Below are 18,056 nucleotides of genomic sequence, written 5' to 3' on the forward strand. Positions count from 1 at the left end.
GCTAGGAACTTTCAGCCTCTCTGTGGGAAACCCCCTCAGCATTACCACTGCACAGGAGAAACATCATCCCACCACTGAACAATTTCATTTTGTTGTACAATGAGAACAGAAAAGACAGGAAGCCACTTACAGGTCTATTTCTTAGAATGAAGGCCTTCTGATTTAAAAAAAAAGAAAAAAAAAGAAAATGTGTTAACACAGAAGCAGGGGAAAAATCATCTTGAATCACTGTTCATATATAACCTCTTTAATAAAGAGTCTTCAGAATCCCATTTATTTAGAGCATATTTTTGGACCAGTTCATGGAGATTTGTTAAAAGGCAGAGCAGAGACATGTGGGTCCTCTGATGTGGGGCTGCCCAAACTGGAGTCATTGTTGGCCAATTATAACAAGAGTTTCCCTCATGCCAAGTGGGTGTTGCAGTCGATTTAACAATGGAAACATGCATTTTACAAACGAAAAGAATCAACAGCAGGGAAAGGATATTTTTAGCGATCATGGCTCTTTGCTTAAAAGACGTCTGTTTCATCTGAAACCAGGCAAGCCTCCTACAAAGTGAGCCGCTTGCAAGAAGTGATTAGCATAATACAGGCAAAAAAAGAGCCAGCCTCCATGGTGAGGCGGAGGAGGAGTGCATACTACAGACAGAGGCTTTCTTACTAAAATGGAATCAGAGGACAAGGATGGAAGTCTTCTCAATGGAGAGGTAGTCTCCCTCTCTCCTCAATTATAATAGTTTGACATGAGTGAGAAGCCAAGTGCACTCAGAAAAGCTAAGGAAAGAAAGAACGAGGGGCACAAAGGATAGTTTAGGAAGTTTTGAGTCCAAATGGGAGGATATTCCCGCCCCCCCCCCCCCACCAGGTCAGCGAGTGGTGAGTTCATACTACCTGGGCCTGCTCTGATAGCCCATCACCTTATTTTAAAGGTTCATTACAAGGTGCCTCTGTGCTGATTACTCTTCTGGCACCTGAAGAATCGAATAATCAGTTTACTGCAGAACATGATGCAGTGATATAATGGACCTGGGTGACAGGAAACACGGGGCAAGACCGGCCCTAAGTATGAGGATGCTGCAACCAAGGGGAGAGGCCTTAGGGAGGCATGTGAATCAGGGGGAGGCTGAGGGGAACTGGCCCAGAGACAAATCTGCCCTCCACTGATGATGAGATTGATTTCCTAAGTCAGATGTGATTCTTTCTGCCATGAAGAGGTTCCCACATCTGCTTCTAGTTTGTCTAAATTTTCCCTTCTTGCTCTTTGATTAACCAACAAATTCTACCCTCTTCCCCTATCCCCCCAACATGCCTGGCTTCTCAGCTGCTCTTCAACCTGTCCTTTCTCCCCTGGAAACTTGTTAATTGTTACCTTGAGACTGGGACACGAATGTGAAGAGAGGAATGAACTTTTTTAGCAAAACATCAAACAAATGAAATGAAAACTCTGACCTTCCACAAGCTTTATAGTTTATCTGTTACTTATACTTATCTATAGAGCAAAGTTGTCCTGCAAACGGAGAGACAGAAAATAAAAAACAAAATAAAATAAAAATTAAATTAAAAAGACAGAAAATAAAACCAGTTCTGCTCCAAGCCTTACTCTCCCAGGTTCTGTTACAGTGAGGCCCTGGGGACAGCCAGAGTCCAAACACAGTAAAAGCATGACCTTGGGCAGCAGGGCAACAGACAGCTGTGGGATCTGTGCCTTCTATTTTAAGCCTCATTTTGCAGAACAGGAAAGTAGGAGTTGGGATAGGGGGCGGCTGGAGTGGAGATACATGAAGGATCAGTGCCTCTCTGTTACAGCCCTTTCTCTTTACGATCTCCCCCAAATAGTGAGACTGCACATTTCCCTGAAGAGGCTCAGGTGATCAGGAGATATATGATCAATATGTGGACTGTACAGGGAAGGGCTAGAAAACCAGTTACCACACTTTGAGTATGAGGGGAACCTCAGAGGGGAAAGTTGTAGTCAGATGTGCTTATGCACTGGTTTAACCTGGCAAAAGTTAGGGCTGGGGGTCACTAAGAGAGCTGTTTGGGGACTATCTCTTGGGCTGGATTTGGCTTACAGCTCACCTCAAAGGAAGGAAAAGTTGGGGGGGGGGGGGATAACAGAAAAATGAATAGAGGTCAATTAAATTGTTATCTGGAGTAAACAGAAAAAAAGTCTTTGAAAATCACAGAATAGAAGTGCTTGGAGCAAGGAGGAAAACTTTTAAGTAAGCCCGGATGAACTGTTTGAACTCTGACCAAGCAGGGAACCTATAAAAATCCGAACCACCTAGGATTTTGTGCAGAAATCAGTCAAGGATTCACTGCCAGATTCCCTTCCTGCCTAGGTTCTCAAGTGGCCCCTCTCAAGCCCTTTGGTGTTTTCTAAGGGTGAGGCAGGAGGAAGACAGTACAGGCTACAGCTGTCTCTGGATAGAGCTGTGGAATGCTAGTCAGTTAAGCAATCCCCCAGGTTCCTCCATCCCCCCTCAGTGAGCCCAAGGGACCAACCACTTTCTTCTTCCACTGAAACTACTTCAAGTGTATGGCAGGGTGACTGCTGTTTCAGGGCTGGGCACAGCCCTCTGCCAGGCCTCAGGCTGGGGAAGCCAGGAAGCACCCACCTCCAAAGCAGAAGCCCAACGTCTGCTTCAGGGGGGCTTTCTAGCTATCAGGACATCAAATCTCCCTAAGATGGCCATGTATTAGCCCCTGCTGTTTCAGCTGGATAATGACAGCCACATTCCCTGGCCCTTTAATATCCTGGCTTGGAATTCCCCATGTCAGCAGTAGCAGGGATCTCATGCTCCAGATACTCTCCCTACAGGATGAATCAATTACCTCCTGCTATGCTCCCATTCCTCCAACATTCTGTTTTCTTCTCTGCTCCTGGGTGCCTATATTTAACTAAGGGAGTGGTAGAGGGGGCTGAGCAGTTGCTCTGGGCAGCTCCATCCTCAGAGATGTATCTGCACTCGCTTGGCCTGACAGCTGTGGCCTAATTTTCCAAGGAAGCAACCAGGCTCCTTATTGCTACTCATTCAGTTTCTTTTCATTACGAAAACAAGGGGGTTGGAAGAGGAAAGAGAAAAGAAGTGTTAGAAATGAGGGGGAAATTGTGATGCTGGAGAATTTTGCCAGCAAGGGTAAGAAGCAGTGGGTAGAGGGACTCTGGACCAATTTCTCTGGACTGCTCTCCAAGCAGGTGGATGGGAACAAGGACTGAAGTATTATTAAAAACCCAAACCCGAAAGGATTCTTAATCCTCATCATAAATGTCCTGGGGCTTTGAAGATTGCTTTGGTTTTAAATTGTAGCAGGTGGTCTTTAAATGCCAATCCCTGACTTAGTTACAGCAACGATGAGTAGGGAATGGGGGAGAGGGAGGAAGAAAGGGATGCAATGCCAACTGTTACTGTGAGATAGCATCAAATCTAGGTCCCTGGCCGAGGACTAGCAGCTGGGGCTCCCCACATTCCAAAAGGCTTAAGAACTAAATACTATACCTACCTTGTCCCAATCTCTTTGCGATCATCCCTCCCCCACTCTCATTCAGAGTTTACTTAGGCTTGTAGGCCGCAGCAGACCCTGTTCATTTTATCTGTCAATATTGATGGTAAACCCATCCTGAACTTGGAATTCAAGCTGAGCACCACAGGCTTTTCTTGACTATCTCCAGGTGGCCACCATTTTGTGAATACACCAGTCCAGCTCATAGAAGATGCCAGAGAAAAGGCAGCATGCTCAAATCATATGGCAATCACCTGCTGTCAGTGTCAGCCCATCGTAAATTAAGTGCCAGGAAAAGCTATTCTTTTGGTGAGTAGCAGGTGGACCTTCTCTTGGGCATGCAACGATGACGGAAGGATATAGACATGGCTTCTTTTATCCTGCAGAAAGCAAAGAGGCTGCTGCCACTGCTGCTCCACCAGAGCATCCCAGTCACTGCTACATGCCAATCCACTCTTCAGGCCAGGTCATCATTATTCCACTACTGGGACCTTTATTGCTGTTCTTGTTCTGCCCAAAGCCCCATCCTGAACATGTTTTTGTTGGCAGATGATGGTACCGATTATGTCAGAGCACAGTGACACAATGAGCGTCCAGGCCACAGCCAGGCTAGATGACCGTCATATCTCCCACCCCATCGCTTTTGAGGAAGGATCACTTATAAGATGGAGGCTGAGTGACCAGAGAAGCGACAACACAGGTCTGAGTGGAAGAAGCCCGAGTTCTAATCTGAGTGGTAAGATAGCTGATTCCCTTCTTGCCCCTGCCTACACTGTAATACGTGAAAGGTGATGTGATAAGAGCATTTGAATGCCCATTTCTAGAAAGCAGAGTCTGTTTTGGGGGGTTGTTTAAAAAACCAGAGCAACGGTAACAGCTGAGGCAGTGTTAAAGGGGAGCTCCTGCTTGAACTCAGAAGCCACTGAAACATTAAGCATTACGTCCCGGGTAACCAAGCGACTGTCTGACCAAGCCTCTCCTAACCGGGAGAAGAAAGACCACGCCCTGGTGGTTCTGGGCCACAAAGAGTCTGAAGCAGATAAAAAGAAATGCTTTATTACAGGGAGGAGGTAGACAATTAAGCCCGAGACACTGGCTGGTAGCTAGTTTTGCTGCTTTTCCATGAAACGATGGCAAGGGCTGGGCTTTCTAAAACCAAGGCCTCGGATTCCTCCCTCTTCTGAATGGCTGGCAAAGAAAAGAGCCAACTGGGCACATCAGAGAAGCCCATCCGAAGGCCAGACATTTCCCGAAGTCTGAGATAGCGTGAGAGGGAATGAGAAGAGTGAAAGAGAAATAGGTGCTACATTTCCACAGTGAATGAAGAAAGAGCTTGCCGGGAGAACAAGGAGGCTTAGATGAATTCACGGACAGGAAACTGGCCAAATGAAATCGGGGAAGAGCCTGAAGCATGTGATGAGAAAGGGGGGAGGGGAGGCAGCCAGTGTGACTCCACAGAGAGAGAGGCAGAAGTTGCACACAAGTTTGAATTTGGGAAAGAGATGTGCAGCAAAGGGAACGAGAAGAGGATTTTCAAAAAATGTACTCTTAAGAGTGTACTTGATGAGTGCTTGGAGTTAAGTGTGACCAGGGAAAAGCAAAAGAGAAGCCAAGGGCTGAACAGAACATCAGTGGGAAGCTGACAGAGAAACCAAAACATCAGGAAGCAGAAGAGATGTGATGTAACCCAATGAGGAAGTCAGGAGAGAATCAGATCAGGAGGCACACTTGTTAGCAAGCCATGAGATGATTTTAAAGATATCTGAATTTCTAAAAATGGCTGGGATAGGACAGGATGATTGATGGGAAAGGGTGAGGGAGTAGAAAGACAGGGGAAAAGCATCCCAAGACCTTGCCCTCAGATGGGCGGCAGAAGTCACCAAAGGCAGAATTACATCAGCTGTAGTGCATATGATGAGTGGGCTCCGGATGGGGCAATTCTCTCTTTTCATCATCCTTGGCCAAGAGTTAGTGCTTCTCTGTTGCTACTTATGCTAGGGGTCCTAAAGGCCAGACCTGCACAACTACCAACCTTAGCCACCTGGGCTGGGGGCAGGGCCTATTCTCCTCTCATTTTATCACCTCCAAGCTAAAGCAGGTGTGGTGGTGATCAGACGGAAAGGTACGGTTGATCCATTCTTTGGGCTGGTTTTCCTAACAACGATATCAAACAACCATTTTCTTATTTTGCTCTGACCCACATGGTTTCCTCCTTTATGGTTCCAAATCAACAACTTGGTTAAGAACTTGTACTTGTCTAAACCCAGAAGACCAATGAGCTCAAAAGCACTGAAGAGAAATGGACTGGTCTGTGGTAAAGACAGTCCTTGAAAGGCACATCAAGCCTAGAAGCTTCTAGGTTTGGGCGCTTCAGTACAGCCTCTGAAGCAGTTTAAATACACCAGGAACGTTCTTTATCACACCTTCAGATTGCCACCAGGACTCTGAAATGAATGGCCTGGAAGCAAATTATCTTCTTTGGTATTAACCTCCCCTTCCCCACCCAAACACAAAACATTTCCTCCTTTTTAAACCTTCAGCCTACCTTCAAACAAGCCATATTTCCTTCTGGGAGATGGAGCCATGAATTTTTTGCAAGTCCATTATTCACCTTGGAAACTAAGAGCTTAGATGGACCCATTATAGCGTGGGTTAAAAATAGGTACATGAACTGTTCAGAGCACTTCCCCACATACAGACTAGACCAGCCACTTTGCAAGTTTTTCTGACCTGCCTATAGAGATCCAGATTGAAGGTTCACCTCCCCCATAACCAGGCTCCTCCAAGCCAAAATCACTACCAGTGCTCAGGCGCTCTATTACTTTTTTCCATAAAGAACAGGCAGATGTTTTTGATCTTTTCCTAAAAATAGTTATTTCTTCAATGAAGACAAAGCAAAAGTTTAAATGATACGAGAAAGAATGTTCTTGGAGTATAAAAACCATTAAATTCTAGGTGGACTGTGAACGTTGTCTCCAAAGTCTAAGGCATTTAAAAACTTGAAGAATTAGGACACCTACATAATTTACAAAGGCTTTGATACAGTCTTATCCAATGGTTGGCATGGGCTGGGGCGGTGGGGTGAATATGGAATCAATTACTTTTAGAGGATTCTTCCAAACTCATTTCTCTTATGTTAAAAGAAAGATGCCAAGCTATGACCCATATGAGCTACCTATAACATTTCAATTGACCAAACAGCCCGAGATGCTAATCAAAACTTTCTAAGTTTCCTGACATCTTCAGATTAAGTATAATAAACAGGCAAACAGATTTGGAAAGCACTATAGACTCCCTGTGGAAACAGTCTCCAACTTCAGACAAAGGTTCAGGTTCTCACTTTCTGAAAATGTGTCCTTAATGTGTACCTTGTGGCCACCCTGGCTGTTCTAAGAGACAGGTGGTGGGGAGGAGAAGTTTGAAATCAAGGGGGCTAAGTGTTCCTGATAGGTTTGCATTATGAAGAAAAAGAGCTTTTCTGGGTTCAAAAAGAGGACACACAGAAGGAAGAAACTGGGGATGAAGACACCAGAAGCACTGACACTTCAACTGAACATACAGCTCTGGCTGCAATAAGGACAGGAAGAACAAAAGTTCCCCTTAGAGAGGATGATTTCTCTACTTTTCTCTGGTCAGCTTCTTTAGTTTTAACAGAAGGGTATGACAAGAGTGGAGGGGAGTCTGGTGGAAGTGGGATGTCCGACAAGCTCAACAATGCCACTGTAGTGCCAAATCCACTTTGTATCTTTTAAAGTCCAAAAAGTAAGAGTAAGAGATTCTTGGCATGCTTCCTGCTTTTTCTGTTAGGGGGAACTAGAAGGATGTTTGAAAAATGGGGGCAATGCCCTTTGGAGGAACTCTGGGTTTTCCAGGGTGCGCTATGCAAAAAAGGTCTTTCCAGGCAGCATTTCCTCCGCCTCCCTGTTCCCTCACCCCTACACACATACACAAGAACTTAATTAATGTTGGTTCATTCTAAGGAGGCCAATCACATGTGGTTTCCATTTTCCCAAAGAAAATACATCAAATTCTTACAGGCATTATTGGTGTAATCTGTGCAGCACCAATGTGTAGGCCAATGAACTCAACTGGAGACAGTTTGGGGAGTATATTTAAAGAGATAAAATTCCTAGCTTTATCTTTCCAGGACCCCAAATCCTAACTTCTCTGCATCTGAAGAGCTGCTCTGGAATCTAAATTTCTCTTGTCTTTTTTCTGGTTTTCTCCATTCTCCTAGAGGGGTTTCTAAGATGCTGGGTGGGGTGCCAACAAGTATACTCATCCAAAGAATCGGAAGCAATTGAAACCAAAGTTAAGTGAGACATTGCAGGTGGCCCATTTTCCAGTTATATTCCTTAAGAATGTCTATCCCCAAGGGCAAGACTTTTTTTCACCACTGACTCTTCCTTCCTCATGTTTTAAAAATTCTCTCCCAGTCCATGTGCCCTTTGGATTTAGAGATCAGAAGGCAGCAGCAAGGGCAGAATGACTCTGGACACCCCATTCTGCCTAGCTGTCCAAGTGGTGGTGATGAATCGCAGAAGAAGCATTTGAATGGAGAACGGCTGTTGAGGATTTCATAGGATGAGTAAGGAAGTCAAGTCAGGATGAAGGCCAGGATGAGAGGGACTGCAGAATTTCTGCACACTATCCCCACAAATGTTTCACCCTGTTTCAGGGCCTCAATGTAGACTTGGATAACCGGGTAAAAGCAAAATCCAGGGTAGCTGGGTGGCTCAGTGGACTGACAGCCAGGCCTAGAGATGGGAGGCCCTAGGTTCAAATCTGACCTCAGACACTTCCTAGCTGCGTGACCCTGGACAAATCACTTAACCTCCATTGCCTAGTAAAAAAATAATTAAAAAAAGCAAACTCCTTCTTCGATCTGGGCCCCCTCTATTTGGGTGCCTTAGTTGGAGCTTCTTTATTTTATTTTTATTTCAATAAAATGAATGCAATCCATCAAAGCAGAAAGTGGAAGATAAGAACTGAGTAAAAACTGTGCTTGAAATACACATATGCTCTTCAAGTTCTAAGTCCTGGTTGAGGGCTGGAGGCAAAGTGTGATTCGAAAAAGAATGTCATTTTAACTGGGGACATGTGGATTAAGACAGACTGGCTAGATTTGAGAGAGTAGCGGTGGGAAAGGGAGGAATGTAGCTTCATTTTTCACAGAAAGACTTTCGGAGAAATTATTTAGAAAAAGGAATGTGTGTAGGTACAGGACATGGCAAAAGAACATGTAGCCAGTACTGATGATACAGGCAGAGGTCTGAAGGATTGATGGGGAACAAGAAGAAGGATGGTAGTGATTAGAAAGGTACACGTCAGCTCAGGCTACCCGATGGAGATAGGATGTGGCCACAATTAAGTCACAGTATGGCATTCTAAGGCAAAATATGAGGCCAGTAGATTGGAAATTCCCAACGACAGCATTTTTGGGGCCGTCTTTACAATTATAATCAATCCAGATAAACATCCGTAGATTTTAGGAGCCAGTAAGCATTTCTCTTTACAATGTACCAAAAGACCATCCCTATTTGCAAATGGTCTTGAAGTAAGCCAGCTCTACTGAGAAGCAGCTTCAAGCCCTGAGACATACTATCAGTGAAGGGCCATGCTTTGGTTCACTAACTGCCCATACCTGGGGCAAAGAGAAGAAAGAAACCAAAGTCAAGGATTAGAAGGGATTTCTAGAAGCTATCTGAATCATTCCCCTCTCTCTAAGCAAAACTTCACCTAAGGGGAGTTGTTATTCTTTAATCTAAGTGAAGTATAACCGCCCTTATCCTGTCTCTATCTTTTTGTCAGTTATAGAGGTTCTCCTGTAAGAAATTCCCACCTATTTTAATGTCTGTTTCTTGTTAAGAGGCCAAGGGCTTCAAGAACTCCCTTTCCTATCAGAAGGGAGCCCCTGAGGTTACAGAGGACTGAGGTCTAACTGGGTCCAAGTCTTAATAGCTCAATGATTGGTCACACTAGTCAAAAATATCATGCAGGTGAAAACCCTTTAAAAATAAAAATAAAAATAAAAACATGTTCTGGTTATTCCTCCTTGCAAGGCAACAAAGGGAGGAAGGGAAAGGAAAAATGCACTTCATTAAAGCAAAAGGGCAGCTGGCCAGAGGGCCATCTTGGCAGGCCAAGCAGAATGTCTTTGCAGACTTGTCACTTCCCAGTACAGAAGCATCCCTTGTAAAGATCACAGCTGTTTGGATTATGCCCGAGTTCATATCACACTTGATCAAAGAGGCTGGTTCCCCCCTCCCCCAGCCTTTTTTTCTGAGGACAAATAGAATAGTTCACGTGAAAACAAGCTCCACATTTGTTCTGCCCACAATCAGCATGGAGGGTGGGAAGGAGTGCAGGGAGGGAACTTACACACACGCCCACCTCCCAGTGGTGTTGTTTTAGTGGTGGGCAGGGTAATTGCACTGCCTGCATTTCTCTTGGTATTGGGGCAGACAGCCTGGTGCACTAAAACCGACACTAGCTCTAGTGGGTTTAATCAGCAGTCAGCCTGCAATCTAGACCCCAGTGACTCATGGCTTAGGCTCTAGTGGGAGTCTGAACTATGTTGACCAGCCCTAGCAATACACAGTTCTCTCCTGTAGAAGAGTGCTTACTACATTGCTCCAAAATCCAATGAAACTCAAGAGAAAGGTGGAGAAAGCTGGGACATACAGTTACATTATTCCCCTGGTGATGGGGGGAGGGGGAAATAATGCCGTATTTTTCCTAAGGGAAGTCTGAATGAGGGACAAGGGGTACTGGGGTATGTAGAACCTCTCTAACACTAATGAATTTTACAAGATAATGGATTGTGTGGTTGGTGAGAGATGGGATATGGAGGGGAAAGTCCATCTGATCCCTAAGCCTAGCTTATCTTTGGGTGAACTAATTCTAACACAGCCACGAGTTCTAATAGGTTTCCTGTCCTCGGAAAGCTAGGCGTGGAGAGGGTGAACACATGATCTATTTTAGAGGGAACATAAGCCTTCCACATCTACTAAGAAACCATCTCCAACTGTGCCTTCAAGAAAGCTTCCAACTTACTCTTCTATACCTGATGTCATCTTATTCTCGGTGCCTGGGCTCTGTAGCCATTGTCCTTGGTTAGACAGGACTGCTGTAGAGGCAGCAGGTTTGGGCAGAGTCCACACCTGAGAGCTTCTCTCTCCTTGCTTCTCTATATGATGTGCTTAATGATGACAGACAGTTAGGCCATGGGAGAGGGCTAATAAATTATTTAATGAATGTTTTCTGCAATGGCTCATCTCAGGCATCTCCATGTGGAGTCATTTCTGCCCCTTCAGCTATTAGTAGAAAAAGAGAGCCAGAAACAAAGATACAGGGGAGAGAGAAAAAGACCAATAGTTGTACTGCTCACTCTTCCTGTCCACTCTCAATTTAATGCTCTCTGTGGGGTCTTTCCCTGGAACAGAAACAAGTCTGTACGACCATATGATCAAAGATGTTGGGCTCATGGGCTTTTAGAGGCCCCCACTTTAGAGAGGAGAAAACTGAGACTTAGCTAGGGGAAGTGATTTGTGAGCACTAGAGGTGAGAGGTGAAGCCAGGCCTTTCTTGCTCTGAGTCGAGCACTGAATCTACTAGCCATGTTGCCTCAGGAGAATTCTGCTGGAATCCAGATGTTTCTCTTCAAAGTGACTGGGGTCCTTGAGATAAACTGGTGTGAAATTGGCACTGCTGGCTTCTGGGAACAGAGGCATCACTGGTTATTACCAGTGATTCGGGTCTCCTGGGTATTGCCTTGGGCCTGTGTTGTGCCCTGTTTGGGCCCTTCTCAGCTCTGCTGAGTCCAGGGTTCGGCCACTCTACAGATAAGATGGGTGGTAATGAGCACTGTGGAAGCCCACCAGAGGACCTGCTACACAAGGTAGTGGTGGTGGGGTCTTTGCCCCATGAAGAGGTAGACAGGAAGCAAGAAGCCTAGTGATTAGGTGGCCTAGCCTTGTCTGGGGCTGCCCTAATGGAGTTGGATTCACAAACTGCTTTCCTCAAGGACTACTGAACCCCAACAGGAAAAATCAGATGGAGGAGAGTTGATGATTTTCACAGATTTCAAGCTCAACTGGAATCAACAAAGTTAAACAGCAGCCAAAAAACCTAATGTGCTTTTAGGCTCTGTTGAGACAGTACCCAGGATGAGGGAGCTGGCAGTCTTGCTACACTCTTCCCTGGTCAGACTACATGTGGAAGATTGTTCAGTCTGGGCAGTGACAAAGTGAAAAGGGTCCAGGGAAGCCACCTGGATGATGAAGGGTCTGGAAATGACAAAACCTGGAAACTGAGGAATTGAGGATAGTGACCCTGGGGCAGAGAAGAAGAGGGCATGATAAGGTCTGCCAAAGTATGAGAAGTGGTACTGTGGAAGAGGGATCAGATGGATTCTTCTTGGTCCCAGGGCACAGAACTAGGAGTCAGAGATGAATGATACCCAAAGGCAGACTCAGGCTTGGGAGAGGGAGAAACTTCTTAGTGATCAGTTATTAAAAGATAGAGAGGGGAGCCTTGGGAGGCAGTGGGTTCCCCTGTCTTAGAGGTCTCAAAGCAAAGGCTAAATGACAAGCTGGAAGAATGTTTGGAGATCCTCCTTCAGACACAGGCTGGACTAGCTGGCTCTGAGGTCTCTTCCAACTCTGAGGTTCTGTGGGACCATTTTGGAGGTCGCTTCAATTCACACAGTAATTTGTTATCTATGCAGAAGCAAAATGGTATGAAGAGGGTCCCCAGCTTTCTTCTTTTCTTCCTATCACTCAAGCCCATATTTTTGACTTGCTAAGTCTTCAGATGATAGGAGCAGATCAGGTTAGAGAAGAGACCTCTTAGAGATCTGAAGAAATACATTTAATCTGACTGACATTTTTATAAAGAAATTAAGGCCTCCAAAGAGGAGGAGCCTTGCCTAAAGTCACCAAGCTGGTACAGAAGATTTAGGAACTGACTTTAGATCTGATGGAGTAGGGGTAGGGAGACTTATCAAGTGACAACACTGGGGGACTGACTGAATGAACAGACTGGGGAGTAAGGAAGGGGAGTCATTGAGGATGACTCCAAGGTTAAGAACAGAGGTGACAAGGTGGCATTCTCAACAAAAACATGGCAGCTTAGAAGAGGACTGGTTTAGGAGGGAAGGTAATGAGTTCGATCTATGCTACAATAAGAAGCTTCAGGACATCCAAGGGGGATGAGCTACAGGGAGCTGACAACGTGGAGCTGGAGTGCAGGAGAAAAAATAGGGTGTGTGTGTATATACACGCTGGAGTTATCTACATACACATGAAACGTGAATCCACGAGAAGAGGTGAGCTCCCTAAGGAGCACACAGAGAGGCAGAAAAGGGAACCCAGGACAGAGCCCCTGGAGGACAGCAGGTGGAGGAATGATCTGGTAGAAGGAACAGACAGAGCAGTGCTCAGGAAGTCAAAGCAGGAGAGAGGGTCCTGAGGAGGGAGGGCTGGCTACAGGGAGCCAGGAGGTATGGGCAGAATGGAGTGAGCAGATGGAGGGATTGCTGGGAATCTTGGAAAGGGCAGTTTCAATGTAGTAGTGGGGTCAGAAATCAGAGTGTAAGAGATTAAGAGGGGAGAGGAAGGTGAGGAAACAGAAGAAGTAAGTGTAGATGATTCTTTCTAGGAATCTGGAAGTGAAAAGCTACCACTGGTGACAAAATACAGGAAGGGAGGTTCAGGGTCAAGTTGATGGCTTTTTTTTTTTTAATAGCTCTAAGGAAGTTTGTAAATTGTGGGGAAGAAGCCAGAAAGACAAAGACCGAAGATTTCAGAGCTAGGATGATTGATGGAACAAGCTGCAAGGGAGATCAGACTGAGGCTACAAGTAGAGAAGGTGGCCTTCAGAAGGAGAGGGGCCTCTCTACCTCAGAAACCAGAATAAAGGCAGAGAAAGTAGGTGAAGATAAAGAGGGGTTCTGAGGCATAGAGCAAGGGGGCTGAGTGTTTACTATGCGCTGATGTTTTCTTGGACCCCTCACTGTCTCTCACCCCCACATCTACCTGTCTTCAAGCAAGGCCTGTCCATTTCACTCTGTAGCATCTCCCCAATGTGACCCTTCTCTCTTGATAGTGTCTCCACTCTGATGCAGACCCTTGTCACCTTCGGCCCAGATTATTCCAATAGCTTGCTGAGGGGAGGGGGGTCTGCCTGCCTCAAGTCTCCCTGACTCCAATCTATCTTTCATTTAGCCACCAAAGTGATTTTCTCCAAATTCAGACCTGACTATATCATCCCTCTACTCAGTAAACTCCAATGATGCCCCATCGCCTTCAGTATCAGATATAAAATGTTATTTGGCATTCAAAGCCCTCCATAACTCAGCTTCTACATCATGTCATGCTGCCTCTCCTATAGACAAGACTGTGAATCTTTAATGAGAGGCTGGGGGGTGATGCTGGCTAAGGCGGACGTAGCTGAGAGTTTGGGCCAGCCCTCTGAGACCAAGCCTGGCACTAACTGTAGCTATGGCCCCATATGGTGGGAGGCGGGCGCCACTCGACTCCATGCCAGGCAGGGTCTCTATAGGCAAGGCTGGGCCAGCTCACGGTGTCTGCTGAGAGGTGACAAAGGGGCCCCACCCTGACCTGAATCACAAGATGGGAGCCCTCGGTGAATTCTCTCTAATGAGCTGGTCAGTGGTCCCTTGCTACCTGAGATACAAGCATCCAATGAAGGAACGCTCTTGTGTGTATGAAAATGTGTGAGGCCAGGTTTAGTTTTCATCTTTGTACCTTAGCCCCCTGCATAGGAGCTGGCACCTGGCAGGTACTCAATCCATGTGGGCTGAATGAAGTGCTTCCCTCTCACCTGCCACAAGGAACCCACAAGGAGTCCAAGACAAAAGACATGCACCAGCAGCCCCAGTACTGCTCGGCTAGTTTGTTCACCCCTCTTAGCAAATGGCTGGGACCCCAGGCACGGGATCTAACAGCCCTTTTCTTTATGACAGTTGCCAAAGCCTTTTCAGGGGCCACGGTCCCATTTACTCCTCACAGTGACACTAGGAGGAAGGACAATGCAGGCCTGGAAAGGTACAGGAGGCTTTGAGGGACTTGCCTGAGGCCTCATGGTTAGAAAGGGATAGAAATGAGTCCTTCCTCAGGCTCAGGCCCATCCACTGCCCCACCAAGTGGAAGATCAAAGCTGCCTCACCCATAGCAGAAAATGAGATTTCTTTTTCCTAGTCATCTTCCTTTCCTTTTCCTCTATAAAAGGCTGCTGGCTGGGCTCCCTCCCTGTGGTGGAGCTTCCCCATCGTCATCCTGACTTCCACCTTCTGAGGCTGCCTCGCAGAGGCTTTACCCTTCCTATACAGAATCCTACTTTCAGCATTTCATCCTACACCATGGAATGCTCTTCCAATGTTTCGTGTGGATGGTGAGTCCCGGGAGGCAGGGAGCACATCGACTTCTCCATTCCTGACTGGACTCGGGGCCTCTCCAGACACACCCCTAGTGACTCCATCAGAATGGCTTCTGTGCCCTAGATTCAATGGGCCTGAAGGTGACACTGTGCCAGCTGTCACAGGCCACTCTTGCAGTGACCCCATTCCAGAGTCAAGTGGGAAACAAAGGCTCAGGCTCAGCAATTACACTCAAGATCACTGTGTTGGGGCCCTTAGGTCAGTCCAAGCCCAGCATAGCATGGACAAGGCAGGGCCAGCAGCTTCATCTCAACAGGAAAGCCCGGTCCAGGCTGAGCTGCCACCGACCCCAGACAAACCACCAGGCTCAGCAGGCCGAATACCTTAAGCGCAGCCTCATTTCATGCTCCATCTGGCTCATTTGTCTCCCCCACCAAATAGGATCTGACAACAAAGCTTAATAAGAGGATATTTTACCTCAGGGGAAAATATGGTCTCTCAACATGCAAAAAAGAATCTCTTTGTTTCGAAACATCAACCTTGCCTTGCCTTGTAAAGGCAATACAAGCAATGAGGTAGGAAGTTCCATCTGAGTTCTATTTAAGGACAAACATGGGCTAAGCAAGAGAAGTGAAGGGTCAGGAGAGGAAAGGATAGCAGGAAAAAGAAAACGGTTCTTGTTCCATGTGCTGTGATTCTTAGAAGGAGAAGGGGAAGGCTGACCTGATGATGAAGGCTCCTCGGATCTCCAGGAGTTTGCGCTCACTGCTGAATCTCTTCAGCAAGTTGATCATGAACTTGTAAAAGTAGGAGTTCATAGTGGGAGAGGAAGGTGAGCACTCCAAACCTCTGGCACCTGGAAAGAGGGAACAGTGCTCTTGGTCATACGGATGACAGGGAATCCAAACAAATGTAAGCCCCCTGAAGGAAAGCAATCGTCCAAGGTCCCTGCAGGTGGAGAGCTTTTCTTCTACTGAAGGCCAATGAAATACAGAATGAATTCAAGGACCCCTGGTAAAAACTCCAGCTGAGTCAGTCCTTAGAGAAATACAGTATGTTCCACACAAGTGTTTAGTATTAAAACAAAACTCCTTGTAGCAAGCAATATAAAACATTGTACAAAAAGTAATTCAATCTTTACTGTAGCTAAATGAGGGAGAGAAAAAGGTAAGAGAGGTGAGACCCATAATTTCAATGTCTGCCAAACTTACGAGAGGCAAGGATGCAATTTGTTTACTAATACTGTTTTCAAAGAAAGGAGAAATAAAGAGTACAATTAGGTTTTTATAAATTCTAAAAATGTTGGCAAGAATCATGACAAAGTAGTTTCACTTTTGCCTCATGCTGGCATCTTTGAAACCACTCTAGCTTGTGGGCTCATTGATACAGAGCTGGAAGACAATTTGAGGTCCAATTAGTCAGTTAGTCCAACCCCCTCAGTTTACAAATGATAAAGCAGAGAACCATCTTCTACTCAATGGAAAGTCCTAGCTTCTTCCTCTTGGGCACTGAGAAGTCTCTCATCTTATTTTATTCAGGAAAGGATCCCTTTCTCAGCCAAACTCCATGAAAAGGCTGTCTACACTCCCTGCCTTTTTCTCCTTATCCACTCCCTCACCTCCTTGCAGTCCAGTTTCCTACCTTCCTTCTTCCTCAGCTAAAACTGTTCTCTCCAGTTACTGGAGCTAGATCTCTGAAGTGACAAACTTGCTGGGTGGTCTGGTCTCTGCTCAATCCTTTCTAACCTCTTTGCTGCATCTGATGTTATTGCCCACCTCTCTGGGCTTTCAGGGCATTATTCCTTGTTCTCCTTTTCCATGTCTGATTGCTCCTCATTAGTTTCCTCTGTTGGTTCATCGTATCTATAGCATGTTGCACATTTTTGTCTTGGGTCCTCTTCTCTTTTCTCCTCTCTCTAACCACATCACAGCATCTTATATCTTAGTCCCTTCATTCCACTTGCACAGTTCTCATCTCAGCTCAGGTACTCATTAGCTCTCACTTAGATTGCTACAGGCTCCTATTGGATCTCCAATCAGATTGTCCTACAGACAGCAAAGAATTTTCCCTCTAAGGGCTTTCTCCTCTCTCCAGGATGGAACCTAAAATTCTTTGTTTAGCTTTTAAAGACCTCTTGATGCCTGGTTCAACCTCTTTCCAGCCTCCTAGACATTTCTCTTCCTCCTGCACTCTCAGACCAGTCCAACTGAGTGCCTCTCTGTTCCGTATTCATGATACTGTCTGTCTCTGAGCCTTTGCACTGGCTGTCCCCCAGGAGTGAAATGCTCCTTTGCTCCTCCTTTATAGACCAGACCTCTCGATCTCCCCTTAAAATGCACCTCAGACATGATCTTGTTCATGAAGCCCTTCTTGAAAGCCCCAACCACTACTGGCATCCTTTGTCTAGATTTAGGCTATCTTTATTTTTATGCGTACTAGCTGTCTCTCCCATTACAATGGAGGCTTATTCTGAGTAGGCAGGTACCTTTTCACTCTGTCCTTATGTCTTCAGTGCTTGGCACAATGCAGGGCACATGGCAGGGACTGAATAAATGATTGTAAGATTGACAGACAGGCCATGGAGTTATGGCTCCACTGGTGACTGGTGACCTTTTAGAGTATTTTTGCTAAAAACTTCTCAAGGCTTGCTGTATCTCTGCAATCTGCAAAAAATATCTGCAACATTTGCTTGTCCCATGGGTCAGATGAAATTACAATGAGGCTCAAATCTATCCAGCCTCTGTAGAGAACCTTGTTGGCCAAGCAGCAGGCCCAGGACTCTAGCTAATGGGGTCCTTGTTAGAATGAACAATTTCTATAGAGGCTCACTGTGAGGCAAAGCATGTAATAGCTTGTCTCACTGGTCCTCCAGGAGCTTATCTTCAAATGCAACAAGAATACTGGCCTTATTGGTGTGAAGCTCCTCACTCCTGCCCCTGGTACTTCCCAATCAATATAGCTATTGAGCAGAATGTATAATGGACAGGGTGGTTCTTTACCCTTATGCTTTAGGACGCCCTCCCTCAAGCCCCTAAAGTGAAGGGCTCTAAGCACATTTTTTTTTAACCTTTCTAAACTCTTACCTTCTGACTTAGAATCAGCTAAGTATCAATTCCAAGGCAGAACAATGATAAGGGCTAGGCTATGGGGT

At 45.8% G+C, this 18,056-nt stretch overlaps 1 protein-coding gene across 1 annotated transcript in view; it reads right to left on the reverse strand.

The window, feature by feature from the left end:
- Positions 1-18,056, reverse strand: part of VAC14 (VAC14 component of PIKFYVE complex) — a 124,684-nt gene that overhangs the window by 39,968 nt on the left and 66,660 nt on the right. The window contains exon 14 of the mRNA XM_056824618.1: positions 15,629-15,761. Coding sequence (XP_056680596.1) covers positions 15,629-15,761 — 133 coding nt within the window. The remainder of the gene's footprint in view (positions 1-15,628; positions 15,762-18,056) is intronic.

This window comes from Monodelphis domestica, chromosome 1 (assembly GCF_027887165.1).
Source record: "Monodelphis domestica isolate mMonDom1 chromosome 1, mMonDom1.pri, whole genome shotgun sequence".
Lineage (NCBI taxonomy): Eukaryota > Metazoa > Chordata > Mammalia > Didelphimorphia > Didelphidae > Monodelphis > Monodelphis domestica.